We start from the raw sequence: 14,779 nt of genomic DNA on the forward strand, positions 1-14,779 counted from the left end.
TGAGGGAGGGGCTCTTTACTCAGTGCAGCCACATGGAAGGCTGGGATGATTCAACATCATGATGACAGTATGTGGTTTCCTCCAAAATGGGCTCAAACTTTACAGCTGGTCCTTTGAATCATGGAAGCATTGCCCATTCCTGCTTGGTGAAAGTGAGGCCTAAGAGGGAGGGGGCCAGACCACACTTCACAGTGGCTTCTGAAGTTAATGAGGATAAAAGAATTATAACTCATGGTACCATTTTTGTAGCTGTGTTAGCTGCTCTCAAAGGGAGAATTTCATGGCAGGGGAAGAGGTGGTTGCTAAGGAAATGACAAAGGGAAAAAAGAAAACCCAAACCCTCTTTCTGACCACAAGTTTAGAATTTTTCTTTCCTTTTTTTTTTTTTTTTTTGAGGCCGAGTTTCGCTTTTGTTGCCCAGGGTGGCGTGCAATGGCGTGATCTTGGCTCACTGCAACCTCCACCTCCTGGGTTCAAGTGATTCTCCTGAGTAGTTGGGATTACAGGAGCCTGCCAACACACCCAGCTAATTTTTTGTATTTTTAGCAGAGACAGGGTTTCATTATATTGGCCAGGCTGGTCTCAAACTCCTGACCTCAGGTGATCCGCCCACCTCGGCCTCCCAAAGTGCTGGGATTACAGGTGTGAGCCACCGTGCCCGACCTTAGAATTTTTCACGACCTTGCACTACCAAAGGGAAATTTAAGTCCTTTGTTGCTGTTCTTGTTTTTGAGACGAAGTCTCACTTTGTCACCTAGGCTGCAGTGCAGTGGCACGATCTCGGCTCACTGCAACCTCCTCCTCCTCAGTTCAAGTGATTCTCTTGCCTCAGCCTTCCTAGTAGCTGGGATTACACACACCGGCCACCATGCCCAGCTAATTTTTGTATTTTTAGTAGAGATGGTGTTTCAACATGTTGGTCAGGCTGGTCCCGAACTCCTGACCTCAAGCAGTCCACCCACCTCAGCCTCCCAAAGGGCTGGGATTACAGGCGTGAGCCACTGCCCTTGGCTGGGAAATTTAAGTCCTTTTTACCCTCAGATGACAGATCTTTGCGACCCTCTCATTCCTGAGAGAGGTAAGGAATCATATTCTGAGTTAGAGGCCACGGTGTTTGTATACCTGGACTCAGATTCCTTTGTGGGTATTGGGTTACACACTCCAGGGGGTGGAGCTGTTAAGAAGACCCTGAGATCTCGGTGGCTGCATTTTAAATATCTCATTTGTAAGGGAAATGATGATTCTGCCAATTTATTTCCCCTTGTACACATTTTCTTTTGAAGTTAAAGTTAATATCCTTTTGGACTTGTACCTCTCTGCTTCTTAGTTCTACAAATCTCTTCCTAGTTTTATTTTCTGTAAGAGTGAAGTAGAAATAATTTCCAGAAAAGAACTTGTCAACATCAAGTCATGAGGGAGGCTGGTGATATGAGAACTAGAAGGAACTGTCAGAGCTCTGCAGTCATGGCCTTCTGCAGACCAACAATAAGGCAGTATCATGTTCTGTCCTTTCTCCCTCAGAACAGACAGATATGCCAGTTAGTTCTCCGATCTGAATTGTGCTCTCTTCCAATCACTAAACTACTAAAACCCTAAGTTTTAGTCTTTAGAAATTCAGTTGTCAGTTTATAAGAACCTGCTATGTGATGGATATGCTATTTTAAGGATATGAAAATAAGTAGGAATTGTGTGGTTATATATTATTTAACTCTGGATGCAGGAATCGTCTGATTGGTTTGGGTTCCCAAAGATGAGAGAAATAGCCTTGATTTTAGACAGCATGCAGACAGGGCCACTGGGAGCATCTTTGGGGATTCCTTCTTCTACAGCTTTATAACCCCAGTGACTCACCTTGATTTCTCCCAGCCATAAAATCAGACTGGTGATTTCATCTGGTTTGCTCTCTACTTCACAAGAGGGTAGTAGAAGATTGTATCTAAACAATAGAGCACTTTAATTCCCCAGAACTCCAACAAGCCCAGCACCTCCAGATTATATGTTGCTAACAGCAACAGGACAACTTGAGAAGTTATCCCACGTCCTGGGCCCATTCCTGTAGTTCGTCCACCAAGGTCAGTTGGAGAAACCTCCATCCAGAACTGAACTCTCAGGCACTCGGATCCCTCTGCTGGCTGATAGCAGAAGCACTGCTTAGCTTTTTCTTTTCTTTTTGTTTTTAAATGAATTCAGGTATTCTAATTAGCATTTTCTTTCTCTCTCCCACACTCCGTCTTTCTGTGTTTCTCTTTCTGGCCGACTCTGTAATCCTTAATACGTTTCTCTTGGTGTCTTTAATTCCTACACTGAGCATGAGTTCATAGCCCATTCCTGGTAGAAGACCACTGTCTGATGGGTGCTGGCTAAATGAATGCCTCAATACAGGGTTATAGGGGCTACCATAGAAATAGGTTCAAGGTATGGAGGGGACATTAGGCCCTGACCTCATGCATGATTCCTGCATCTCATATCAGTGATGGTCATAATAATGGCAAGTACTTATGCAGACTTGGAACCAAGCACTTTGTTAAACACTTTACAGGCATTATGTCATATAGTTCTTTTTCAGCCCTGTAAGGTAGCTTCTCTGTTGTTTACTCCACAGATAACAAAGCTCAGGCTGGATTCACGCAGCTTGTTGATGGTGGGGCTCAGGATGTGCGCTCAGGTCTCTCTGGCAACAATGTCATAACTGCAAACTACAGTGACCTCAGATGCTCCAGGCTTTCCAAGCCCGTATCTTGGCAGAAGTTCTTTGACCTTGCTCTCTGCCTACAAGTCTCTTCCGCCTTTATCTTTTCTCAGGAATTCTGATTTTTCTTTAAGATTCAGTTCAGGGTCACTTCGAGAGGGCTATACCCCCATCCTTTCCCTGTTTTGGTTGTTTGCTGAGACCCCTGTGAACCAGTACTTGTCTCTAATGGAGCACTTATTGCACATTTTTGTGTTGATTCCCCTACATGTCTGTTTCCCCAGTAAACTTTGATCTCTTTGAAGGCAGGAAGTGTATCTTACCAGTCTTTGTATCCCTAGTACCTAGTACAGAGCCCAGCTCATAGCAATAAAAATGACAGCAATACTTCACATTTACTACGTACTTATCTTGGGCTGGGCAGAGTGCTAAGCACTTCATTTTTTAGACCCTCTCATTTAACTATCATACAACCCATATAATATATAGAATTATGAAGAAACTGAGGCTGACAGAATTCTATAACTTGCCCAAGGTCACCCCAGTAAGTGGCAAAACTGGAGCTTGACTGCAGGTCTCCCTGAACTTCTTTACATTTTATTAATTTTCACGCCCTACACTTTTTTACCTGATTAGGTATTTTTTCTTTTTCAATATTGATTGAGATGTATGGTAGGAATTACATTTTCTTTGCTAAAATTAGTAAGCACCTTGAACAGTACTTGCTGTATGTGCTCCAGTTGAGGGTCTTTGAAAGAAGGGGTGCATTTAGATAAATCAGATATTGAATTTTTCTGAAGAAAAAAGCTTGGGAAACATAATTACATAAGGTAACTAGAAATGCTTAAAATCTATTTCTTTACCTAGCAACTTCACATGAAATTTTGCAGCAGTTTTATGAAATATTTTATGAAATAATTGCTGTATTCGTCTGTCACCGAGAAATACAAGTGTAAGTTAAGCATTTCTGAAGCCTGAAATCACCAAGTACAGTTTTAATTACCCAAGAGAGGCAAATCTAAAACTACTTGCTTTTCAGATATAATTTTAAAAAATGAACAACAGTCTTTGCAATTAGATTTTATGTTAAATTTAGGTCACATGTTAATTTTAACTGTTAGGATATCCTAGAATGTGCATTGTTCTTTACCAACCTAACTGATAAGTCAATTTGCCTGTCTTAAATATGAGGCTTAGTCAGTTGCTCACCTCATATTTTCAAAGTACCAGTGAAATTAGCGGATAGTTTAAGATTAGGTAGGTGCTAAAGAAATAGTCTATCATTAGCGATATCAAGATTTGTAATTCTTATATTTCAATACGATATTTCATGCTATTAAAGCCTATTACATTTTAATATTGAGAAAATCCCATATCCTTTAAAGGCTACCTTACTTATAGATATAATTAAATCTTGATAATCATTAAGTCATTGATATCACTAAATTATGTTAGGGTAGCTAACATTTCCATTTTACAAGATGTAACTTTGCCTCACACTAAGTGTAGTAAACATAGAATATTGGGACAGGCCAGGCATGGTGGCTTACGTCTGTAATTCCAGCACTTTTAGAGGCTGAGGCGGGCAGATAATTTGAGGTGAGAAGTTCGAGACCAGCCTGGCCAACATGGTGAAACCCCATCTCTACTAAAAATACAAAAATTAGCTGGGCATGGTGGTGTACGCCTGTAATACCAGCTACTTGGGAGGCTGAGGCAGGAGAATTGCTTGAAGCCCGGGAGACGGAAGTTGCAGTGAACCAAGATTGCACCACTGCATTCCAGCTGGGCGACAGAGCCAGACTCTGTTTCAAAAAAAAAAAAAAAAAGCTTTGGGAGGCCGAGGTGGGCAGATCACCTGAGGTCGGAAGTTTGAGACCAGCCTGACCAACATGGAGAAACCCCATCCCTACTACAAATACAAAATTAGCAAGCGTGGTGGCACATGCCTGTAATCCCAGCTACTTGGGAGGCTGAGGCAGGAAAATCGCTTGAACTCGGAAGGCGGAGGTTGTGGTGAGCCGAGATGGCGCCATTGCATTCCAGCCTGGGCAACAAGAGTGAAAACTCCATCTCAAAAAAAAAAAAAAAAAAAAAAAAAAAAGAAATAAAGAAAGAAAAAATATATATTGGGACAGTAAGAGATCTTGGTCCAACTCCATTATTCTACAGATGAAGAAAAGGAGGCTCAAAGAAACTGTCTGCAGCTCCTTGCTTCCTCTACTGTACCAGAAAGCCACGTTCCATTAAAATAACCACAGATCCTAGCCGGCCTGGTGGCTCACGCCTGTACTAACACTTGGGGAGGCTGAGGAGGGAGGACTGCTTGAGCCCAGGAGTTTGGACCCAGTCCAAACGCTGTACATAGCGACACCCCCGTCTCTACAACAACAGCAGCAACAAAAAATTATCCGGGCGTGTTGGCGAGCATCTGTGGTCCTAGCTACTCTGGAGGATTACTTGAGCCCAAGAATTAGAGGTTGCAGTGAGCTGTGATCGTGTCACTGCACTCTAGCCTGGGCGACAGAATGAGATCCCGTCTCAAAAGAAAAGAAAATAGCCATAGTACCTTGTCTATCTTAGCTGCATTCGTGTCTCACTGCCGCTTTGCCAATTTTCCTTTCTTTTCTGCAGGTTGCATCCCCTGTCCTGAGTGCGTGGCACGGAGCGCAAGCGGGCCGCGGCCATGACGACCGCCATCTTGGAGCGCCTGAGCACCCTGTCGGTCAGCGGGCAGCAGCTGCGCCGCCTGCCCAAGATCCTGGAGGATGGGCTTCCCAAGATGCCTTGCACTGTCCCGGAAACAGATGTGCCCCAGCTCTTCCGGGAGCCTTACATCCGCACCGGCTACCGCCCCACGGGTCACGAGTGGCGCTACTACTTCTTCAGCCTCTTTCAGAAACACAATGAGGTGGTCAACGTCTGGACCCATTTACTGGCAGCCCTGGCGGTCCTCTTGCGATTCTGGGCCTTTGCCGAGGCTGAGGCCTTGCCATGGGCGTCTACCCACTCCCTGCCCCTGCTCCTTTTCATCCTGTCGTCAATCACTTACCTCACCTGCAGCCTTCTGGCCCACCTGCTGCAGTCCAAGTCAGAGCTCTCCCACTACACCTTCTACTTTGTGGACTATGTTGGCGTGAGCGTTTACCAATATGGCAGTGCTTTGGCTCATTTCTTCTACAGCTCTGACCAGGCCTGGTATGAGCGGTTCTGGCTTTTCTTCTTGCCAGCAGCTGCCTTCTGTGGCTGGTTATCTTGTGCTGGCTGTTGCTATGCCAAATATCGTTACCGGAGGCCTTACCCAGTCATGAGGAAGATCTGTCAAGTGGTGCCGGCAGGGCTGGCCTTCATCCTAGACATCAGCCCTGTGGCACACCGTGTGGCGCTCTGCCACCTGGCTGGCTGCCAGGAGCAAGCAGCCTGGTACCACACCCTCCAGATCCTCTTCTTCCTGGTTAGCGCTTATTTCTTCTCCTGCCCGGTGCCTGAGAAGTACTTCCCGGGTTCCTGTGACATCGTAGGCCATGGGCATCAGATCTTCCATGCCTTTCTGTCCATCTGCACACTCTCTCAGCTGGAGGCCATCCTCCTGGACTACCAGGGGCGGCAGGAGATCTTCCTGCAGCGCCATGGACCCCTGTCTGTCCACATGGCCTGCCTCTCCTTCTTCTTTCTGGCTGCCTGCAGTGCTGCCACCGCAGCCCTTCTGAGGCACAAAGTCAAGGCCAGACTGACCAAGAAAGATTCCTGAGGCTGGCAAGTGGGGCAACGTGTGGAGGAAGCCCCTCATAATTTGGAGAAAACTTGGTACAATAGAAGTTGACTTTGAAAGGATTGCCTTTTAAATTAATACATATATCCAAGGGTATGTTATAGCTGCAGTGTTTGAAAGCCAAAGGATTTAAGAGTTTTGTTGTTAATGAAAGGAATACTCCTTTTCCTTTTGGATCATAGCTTAACAAGGCACAGGAAGGGAAGGGATCTCTCATAAGATTCATGAGACATTGAAAATAAGGAGAATCGTCTTCATGCCTGAAAATTTAGCAAAATTCTGACTATGGCCTCCAGGGGCAATTCCTAAAAGCTGAATGGATAATAAAATCGGACTGGAAAGTAAGTAGGTGGCTGGTCCTCACCCTGTTGGAATGGCTATCCTACTATGCTGTTCTTTGGTAATGGAATAAATTGACCCAAGGACCCAATTTCATTTGGATTTCAAATTGTCCAGAGTGGAAAAGCCTTCAAGATGACATAATGAATTACTCAGTTCATCTGATTTCTGGTCTCTCCTTTCTCAACAACTATAATACTAACCCTTTTCTCAGGATAACTGTCTAACTGGCAGTTTTCTCTGAAGTGCTGTTCACTCCCATCCCTACCTTGCATGGTGATATAAAGGACTAGGAAGCAGTCATACTTCCAGGAAATGCTTGGATTCATGTGGACATTCAGAAAGCTTATTCTCATATAGTTCTAATGTAAACAGTACTAGAAATTACAGTGCCAAGAGCCACCAGGAGGCCCAGCCAATAAGCGTAGATACTACATGGTGTCATGGGACCCGTTCTATTTTACACCGGTGGACAACAGGATTACTTGAGAGTTATCAGGGCTGCCTAACAGACCAGGAGATCTGGGAGTTGCACCAGGGAATCTCCATATTTGACCAGCATGTTTTAAAAGCTCTTGGTAGGATTAGTTGGTTCTAAGGATCCCTCTAGGGATCTCATTATTTCAAGAGGAACCCAAGGTCCAGTCTCCTACATAGATGCTGTCCCACAAAGGACCCACATAACTAACCCAGTTCAGGGTTCTCAGGCAGGCAGTTCTGCATCAGCTTAGAGCAGAGCCCTTAAAATACTCAAGTACTGGGATAGGCAAGCATGTGTGTTTACTGTGGGTTTGTCTTTGGGTGAGAACATGTGAACCAGGCACCCTGGTTTGTTTGGAGCATTGCTGCCCAGAAGCTTCTATGGGATAGGTGGTGCTTGGGATTGATGTGTTCTGGCCCTGCAGCCCTCCCTGAGGATTGACTTCTGCACTAATCCAGTGAAGGAGGCTGTGTCAAAAGAAGGGCTCAGAAGCCCTCTTTTCAGAGGCAATGATTTCTGTCAGTATGAGGTCCCTTATTTACTAAAAAGGGACATGATTTAACTCCAGTTTGATGAACCTCCTCTGAGTTTACTTTGTTGTCTTCAAATCTTTTGTTTTCTTCCTTTCTCTGAGATTTGTGGGTTTTGTGCCTTATAAATGGAAATGTATGAACACTTAATATATGCCCATGTAGAATTTTCTGTTTTGGGTTATTGGGATAAGAAAAAATATATATTGCTCTTCAACTAGTGAATGAAAGAAACTTCAGAAAGCTAGAATTGCTTATCAATCAAAAGACTTTCTCAACCTGTATTTCGGCCACAAACAAAAAAAGATATTCAACTGAAGCTTTCCAATAATCTTTATATCAAGAAAGCATGCTTCTTATCAGCTACGTTGTTTTCTTAGATGGATTTCTCCTGTTAATCCTCAAATATCTGAACTTCTGTGTTACCCAAGTGTCTTATACAAGCTTCTGGTGTCTAGGACAAATTTATGGCAAATAAAATTAGCAAAACTGAACTGGGTTGAACTGAACAAGAGGATGGGGGAATTGTGCAAATACGTTGTTAGTAGAGGGTCAATTTAAAATAGGGACTAGAAATTGTTTGAAGTTTTCTTTATTACAGATTCAAAGACTGTATTATTTTGAAAGTTGGAAGGAGAAGGGAGGGAAGAGAGCAGAAGGGAAGAGGGTGTAAGTCAAACTCTTTAATATAACTGGTGGTATTGTGGGCAGAGATCTTTAGTTCAAATCCACATATTTTTAAAAAGAGAGAACTGGAGGTAGAGCAGTGATCAGATGGGTGCACAGACCAGTGCCAATCTGAACATTGTTAATGGCCTATGACATGAAGAGCACAGGAAGAGGCATTAAGATATTGCCATACAGTTTTAATTTATACAAGTATTGGCCCCTCAACTGGTTGGAAATTTTTTTTTTAAATCTCTTTTTCTGAGACAGGGTCTTACTCTGTCGCCCAGGCTAGAGTGCAGTGGTGCAATCACGGCTCACTGCAGTCTCGACCTCCCCAGCTCAAGCAATCCTCCCACCTCAGCCTCCTAAGTACCTGGTACTACAGGTGCATGCCACCACACCTGGCTAATTTTTGCATTTTTTATAGAGACAGGGTTTTGTCATGTTGCTTAGGCTGGTCTTGAACTCCTGAACTCAAGTGATCTGCCCACCTCAGCCTCCCAAAGTGTTGGGATTACAGACATTAGCCATCACGCCCGCCCTAGAAACAGTTTTTTAATAGGAGATATTTGAGAGGCATTGAGGTAGGAGACTTTATGACATGCCCTCAGAATATCAGAATCTTCTAAGAAATAAACTAGGAAATGCAGATGTTTCTAACTACTCAGACTTTTGAGGAATTATTCCTTTTAAAACATTTTTGTTAAAGTTTAGCGTATCAGTAAGAAAACAGACCTAGTTTAAAAGGAATAATTAACAATTTTATAAAGGAGATGGCTATCTTATTCCACCATAGCCCCTCCAACATATCTACTGGAAATTCTGCTAGTTAACTTTCTCTCTCTCTGTTAATTTAGACTTTCAACCTAAGAAAATGTAAATACCTTTGAAAAAACTAAACTATCAGTCATATACATCTTCTCATGAATGAAATACAGTATAGGGAGAGGAGATGGCAGGACACACTAAACTGGGGACACATTTGCCTGCTTCTCTTTTGCCTAATTCTTCCTGACCTGTATTTACTGATGAGCTAATAATATTTGTAAGACTCTAGGGGTTCATTTCCCATTTCAGCGGAAAGTACTTCACTCAATAACAATATTCTCAAGAGTCTTCTACTGGAAGCTAGAAAGAAATAGGAGTTTAAGTCCATAGAATGAAGGTAGTTATTCCTGCCTCTGTTGCCCACCTGTTCACAAAAAGTACCTTTATGCTTGAAAACATTAGGTTCTTTGGTTACTGCACTGTAGTTTCAAATGGATCCTCCAGATGGCATTCATGTCTTAGAAAGGGCACAGCCATTGTCCACAAGGCTTCTGCCTACTAATTCTAGTGGTCTTGTGTTTTTCTTGATTGCTTGGCAAAGTAAAAATGGAGCTATTTTCTGTCTATATAAATCTTCTTATATGAATAACCATTAAAGTGATTTTGTATATGCATTGTTGTAGTGTCAGCAGTTTAAAGCAACAGCCACCTTGTTTATTTGACAAGGTCTTAACAAGGACTACCTTGAAGAGGCCCCCTCTAAAAGGTTCTGTTTATACAAACATTGCCAGGAAAAGGAGGTCAGGACACTTTACCTCCACCAAGAAGCAGGAAAGTATAAAAACTTAAAAAAAACTCTATATCCCATCCCCCATACACACATACACACACACCTAATACCTACTCGTGAGTAGAACAAATTGCTTCCCCACAAAATGCTATGAAGTTGATTTCTCTGAAGATTTCAGTGTAATTAAATAAATACTCCTAGTTTCATAGATAATAGTGTAAAAGATTTCAAAATTTTTAAGTCATTGGCTACAATTTTATAAATGTAAAAACGATGAATTATACTATGATTCAACTATAGCAGGTACTACAATGTACGAGTTGTGAAATGTGGCATTAACTAATTTTGTAGCCTTCACAGATTGAAAGAGCTGTGTAAAAGGTGATTCTCTAAGCAACTGCAGCTTCAGGCTATAGTACCATCACAATCACAAAGAAAACAGCATTTCTATGGCTGGAGGCTCCACTGGTTGAATTATGGTTGTCATTCTTGCCCAAACCCTTTTTTGTCACCAGCAGGGGCCCTAGGCAGTTTGAAAATGCTTCTGTTGTTACTGTTACTAGTTTAACCACTCTTCAGTTATTAATTTAGCAAGAATTTATTGAGCACCTATTGGTGAAAGGTACCACATTGGCTCTGGAGACACCACAGTGTGGAAAAGACCCTGTGGGCAGAGAGTCTGCCGTCTGCTAAATGAGTGCTGGCATCTTTTCCTTGGGCCATGAGGGTCCCTCTCTCCAGATCATGGTTCCAATCACAGCCTGAGGGCCAAGAAGCTGGGACCTGGTTTGGGCCAGAACCTCTTCATAAGGATTAAGCTCTCTCTCCCCTTTACCTCCAGAGGTTGGAAACCTCTTCCCCTGTAGCAAGACAGTCATCTTATAGCTGCCTCTACTTCCCGTTACTCCTGCTACTTCTCCAACCCTTCTCACTGCCCTCTACTTGTTTTAACTCAGTCCTGGGGATCCTTGACACATCCAGACAGAGAGAGGAGCCCTAAATTTCCACAAGCAGTAGAGACTTCCCAGGTACATAGTCCCATCCTTCAAGGAAGGGGATGTGTGGTTCCAACCTGAGTACAGGTTCCTGACTTGGTAAGTTGAAAGCAGCATGCTGCACTCTGGCTACCTCCTTTAAAAAGTAACAACCATATCCTTTGTGGAATTATTATAGAAGTAATTTAATATGGAAGGAAAATCATTGCATTAAAAAGATAATTCATTTAAATATTAACTTTGGGAGCATATCTATCTATGGTAAGGGCTTTTGTTACATAACAGGATTCTCACTGGAAAAGGTATTCACTATATTTTAAGATTGCAGGAGGTCCAGACCATATGGAAGGCTACAGAATAACAGCTCAAATTTTATTATGATTTCTAAAATATTTCCACATCTATATGAGCTTCTAAACTACGAGGTAAGTAAGGCCAAACAGGTCTCCATTGAACTAGGAAACACTAGAAAGGTAGAGTGACTGGTTTGAAGCCACACAACTAGTTATAACGTTTAAACTCATTTTTCCTTCAGATAAATTCACGGTCCAGCCAATCAGAAACATCAGCACCAAATACTTGCAGAGCTTTTTACAGCAAATGAAGCACTTTTATGCATTATGTACACTTTGACATAATCTTTTAACTTTTGATCCTAATATCTCATGCATAGCCAGGGTTGCATCATTTCTTTTTGAGTTAAAGCGATTTCACTCCACTCACATCCTTGGATGCAAAATAAAGCATTCATTGCATCACAGAGGCTTCTCAGAACCCCAAAGTTCATTGTCCATGGACCCTTGGTGGCTGGATTATAAAGTTAAGTCCTACTCTCCAGTCAGTTTCCTGAAAATATGTTTGGATCCTTGGATGAGAAAGTCCTGCCAAATCTCAAATCCTCCCTTTTATCTTTTGATGGGATTGTCAGTGCTTTAAACAGTCAGCTTTCCCAGGGATTTTGACAAGAGATATGAACTTGAACATGGGATTTTAAAAATGTTTCTCTGCCATATGAAAGAGTTTTGCAGACTTAATAGAAAGCACAAAAAAATCGTTAATTATTTCTTAAAGCAATATATGCTTGCTTATTAAAGAAACTAGAAAAGTAGGAAGAAAAGATAATCCTCGGACCCATCAGTAAACTAAAATCCCTGTTAGGGAAAAATAAGACTTATGTCAAAATATTGTCAATGGTAAAAGGTATAGCAGTGTCATGCAAAGATTCCTGAAAAAAACAGATACTGTAAACTAGAAATTTTTTTTTTTTTTTTTTTTTTTGAGAGGGTGTCTTGCTCTGTAGCCCAGGCTGGAGTGCAGTGGCACGATCTCGGCTCACTGCAAGCTCCGTCTCCCGGGTTCACGCCATTCTCCTGCCTCTGCCTCCTGAGTAGCTGGGACTACAGGTGCCTGCCACCACGCCCGGCTGATTTTTTGTATTTTTAGTAGAGACGGGGTTTCACCGTGTTAGCTAGGATGGTCTCGATATCCTGACCTCGTGATTCGCCTGCCGCAGCCTCCCAAAGTGCTGGGAATACAGGCGTGAGCCACTGCGCCCTGCCGTAAACTAGAAATTTTAAGCAGCCTAGTTAGTACTTTATTCTCCAAGTTACAAAATCAACCATCTGGCTCAGTTTACAGGAGTACCGAGACAGTGACATTACACTCCCTTCTGACATTACATTATATAGGTAATTTGATGTTGTTGTGGCTGATACTGTCTCATTAATCCAAGCCAATGATACATTATCTCTCATGTTGAAAGAATTGTGTGAAATGTTTCTCCTGAATCAAGCTCTCAGAGAGGACTGTGCTAGAAATACCTTAACTGGAGGTAAGGACTGGCCTGTTGAACCAATGAGTATTCACTGACAGCCCTTCCACAGTGAGCACTACTAGGTATCAGCCTCTGTTCTAGGCACCCGGGATACAGGAATGAACAAAACACTAATTCCTGCCCTTATGGAGAAACAGTGAACCAAATCAATAAATTATACATTAGAAGGTGATGGTGCCAAGGAGAAACAGAGAGCAAGGAAGAGAGATAGACTGGAGGAGTGGGTAAGTGCGCCATTTTAAACAGGATCGGGGAAGAATACCAAGAAAGGTGATGGAGCCAGCTGTTTCTCACCCAGGCAAAGGGAAGAAGTACAAGGGCTCTGAGCCCAGGGCATGCCAGGAATGGCCAGGAGGCCATTGTGAACAGAGAGGGAGAGTACAGCAGAAGAAGAGAACAGGTTGTAGAGGTCTTGTGAAGACTTTTGCTTTTACTGTGACTTTGGGAATGGGGTATGTGGGGAAGAATTCTGTCCAAGGAAATTCAGGGTAGCTATCTATCTATATGTATTAGTTACTAATTGCACATTACTTTGCCTTTAGAAAACAGTAAATTCTATTTCCTGCAATATGCACAAAACCAGATTGGCATCAAGTTATTCCATGTGTAGGCCTGCCCCAGCAAATTGTTCCTGTGGCCACACTCTCATGCTTGCAGAATTCTTCCCAGATTCCTCCCAGAGCCTTTTTAAAGTGCCCAGAATGTTGACCTCTGCTTCCAACATAGTCTTTGAATGTTTTCTCATTCTTTGGACACTAGTTTGTACTCTGGATAATCCTCTGGGCAGAAATGGAATGACATGTCTAGGGCAGAGCCTGTAAATTGGGGATAATAACAGTTTACATTATCTAGTACTCACCACTTGCCAAGAACTGAGCCGAGCTGTTTTCCTAGATTCTTTCATTTAACCTTCATAGTAGCCCTGTGAGGTAGGCACTAATATTGCCTCCATTTTGTAAATGAGGAAACTGAGGCATAAAGTAAATTTGCCCACAACTACCTGGCTCTTAAGTAATGGAATCATCTCACAGACACTCAGGCCTTTGAATCCAGAGTCTATATTCTTAGCCACCAAAATTAAGTGAGTGTAGAAGATTCTTTTGTCTAACTTCTCACATTTTCACTTGTGCGAACCAGACAAAGTTTAAGAGGGAAGTGTAACGTAGATTTCCATCTCCCCACCCCTGATAAATGAAGTAAACCTAAGGATGCAGTTCTCATTTTATTTTTAGACACTTTAGCCAAGTAAAAGTCCTTATACTGTTATTGTTGAATGGTAGCAAGGCTGAGATTCCTAAGTGTATTTTGTGCTAGAATACAACATGGAGCTACTCACGTTACGAACAGTCTCAGAAGCCCTCTGTAATGACCTGAAGGATCTGAAGGACAGAAACTCACTTTGAGAACCACTGACTTCAAATTATTTTCACATGCTTCTCTAATGTTTATAAAATGACTCTAGTGAATACTTTCTCATCTTTAGGACCTTTTAATGTATCTTATTCCTCATTAAAATAAATTTGAGCATGATTCCAGGCTAAACCAATTTCTTAAAGACAACAATGGCAACATGCAAAATATCTCCATCTAGCGTTTTTTCTTTTCTAAACAAGGACAAATTATCTTAGAATCTGACTGATTTTACTCCAGGAAAAATACCTTTGCACACAGGACCCGGCACAAAATTTGTATTCAGAAAGTGCTAGTGGTAATCACACAGTCATTATTTCTTTTTCTTTTCTTTTCTTTCTTTTCTTTTCTTTTTTTTTTTTTGAGACGGAGTTTTGCTCTTGTTGCCCAGGGTAGAGTCCAACGGCGCAACCTCAGCTCGCCACAACCTCCACCTGCCAGGTTCAGGCAATTCTCCTGCCTCAGCCTCCCCGAGTAGCTGGGATTACAGGCATGTGCCACC

General features: G+C 42.5%; 1 protein-coding gene across 1 annotated transcript in view; it reads left to right on the forward strand.

The window, feature by feature from the left end:
• PAQR8 (progestin and adipoQ receptor family member 8) overlaps window positions 1-9,920 on the forward strand; it is a 45,800-nt gene extending 35,880 nt beyond the window's left edge. Inside the window, exon 2 of the mRNA XM_050789264.1 lies at window positions 5,324-9,920. Coding sequence (XP_050645221.1) covers window positions 5,376-6,440 — 1,065 coding nt within the window. The 5' untranslated portion in view covers window positions 5,324-5,375 and the 3' untranslated portion in view covers window positions 6,441-9,920. The remainder of the gene's footprint in view (window positions 1-5,323) is intronic.
• Window positions 9,921-14,779: the final 4,859 nt, after the last annotated feature.

This window comes from Macaca thibetana, chromosome 4, assembly GCF_024542745.1.
Source record: "Macaca thibetana thibetana isolate TM-01 chromosome 4, ASM2454274v1, whole genome shotgun sequence".
In the NCBI taxonomy this organism is placed as follows: Eukaryota; Metazoa; Chordata; class Mammalia; order Primates; family Cercopithecidae; genus Macaca; species Macaca thibetana.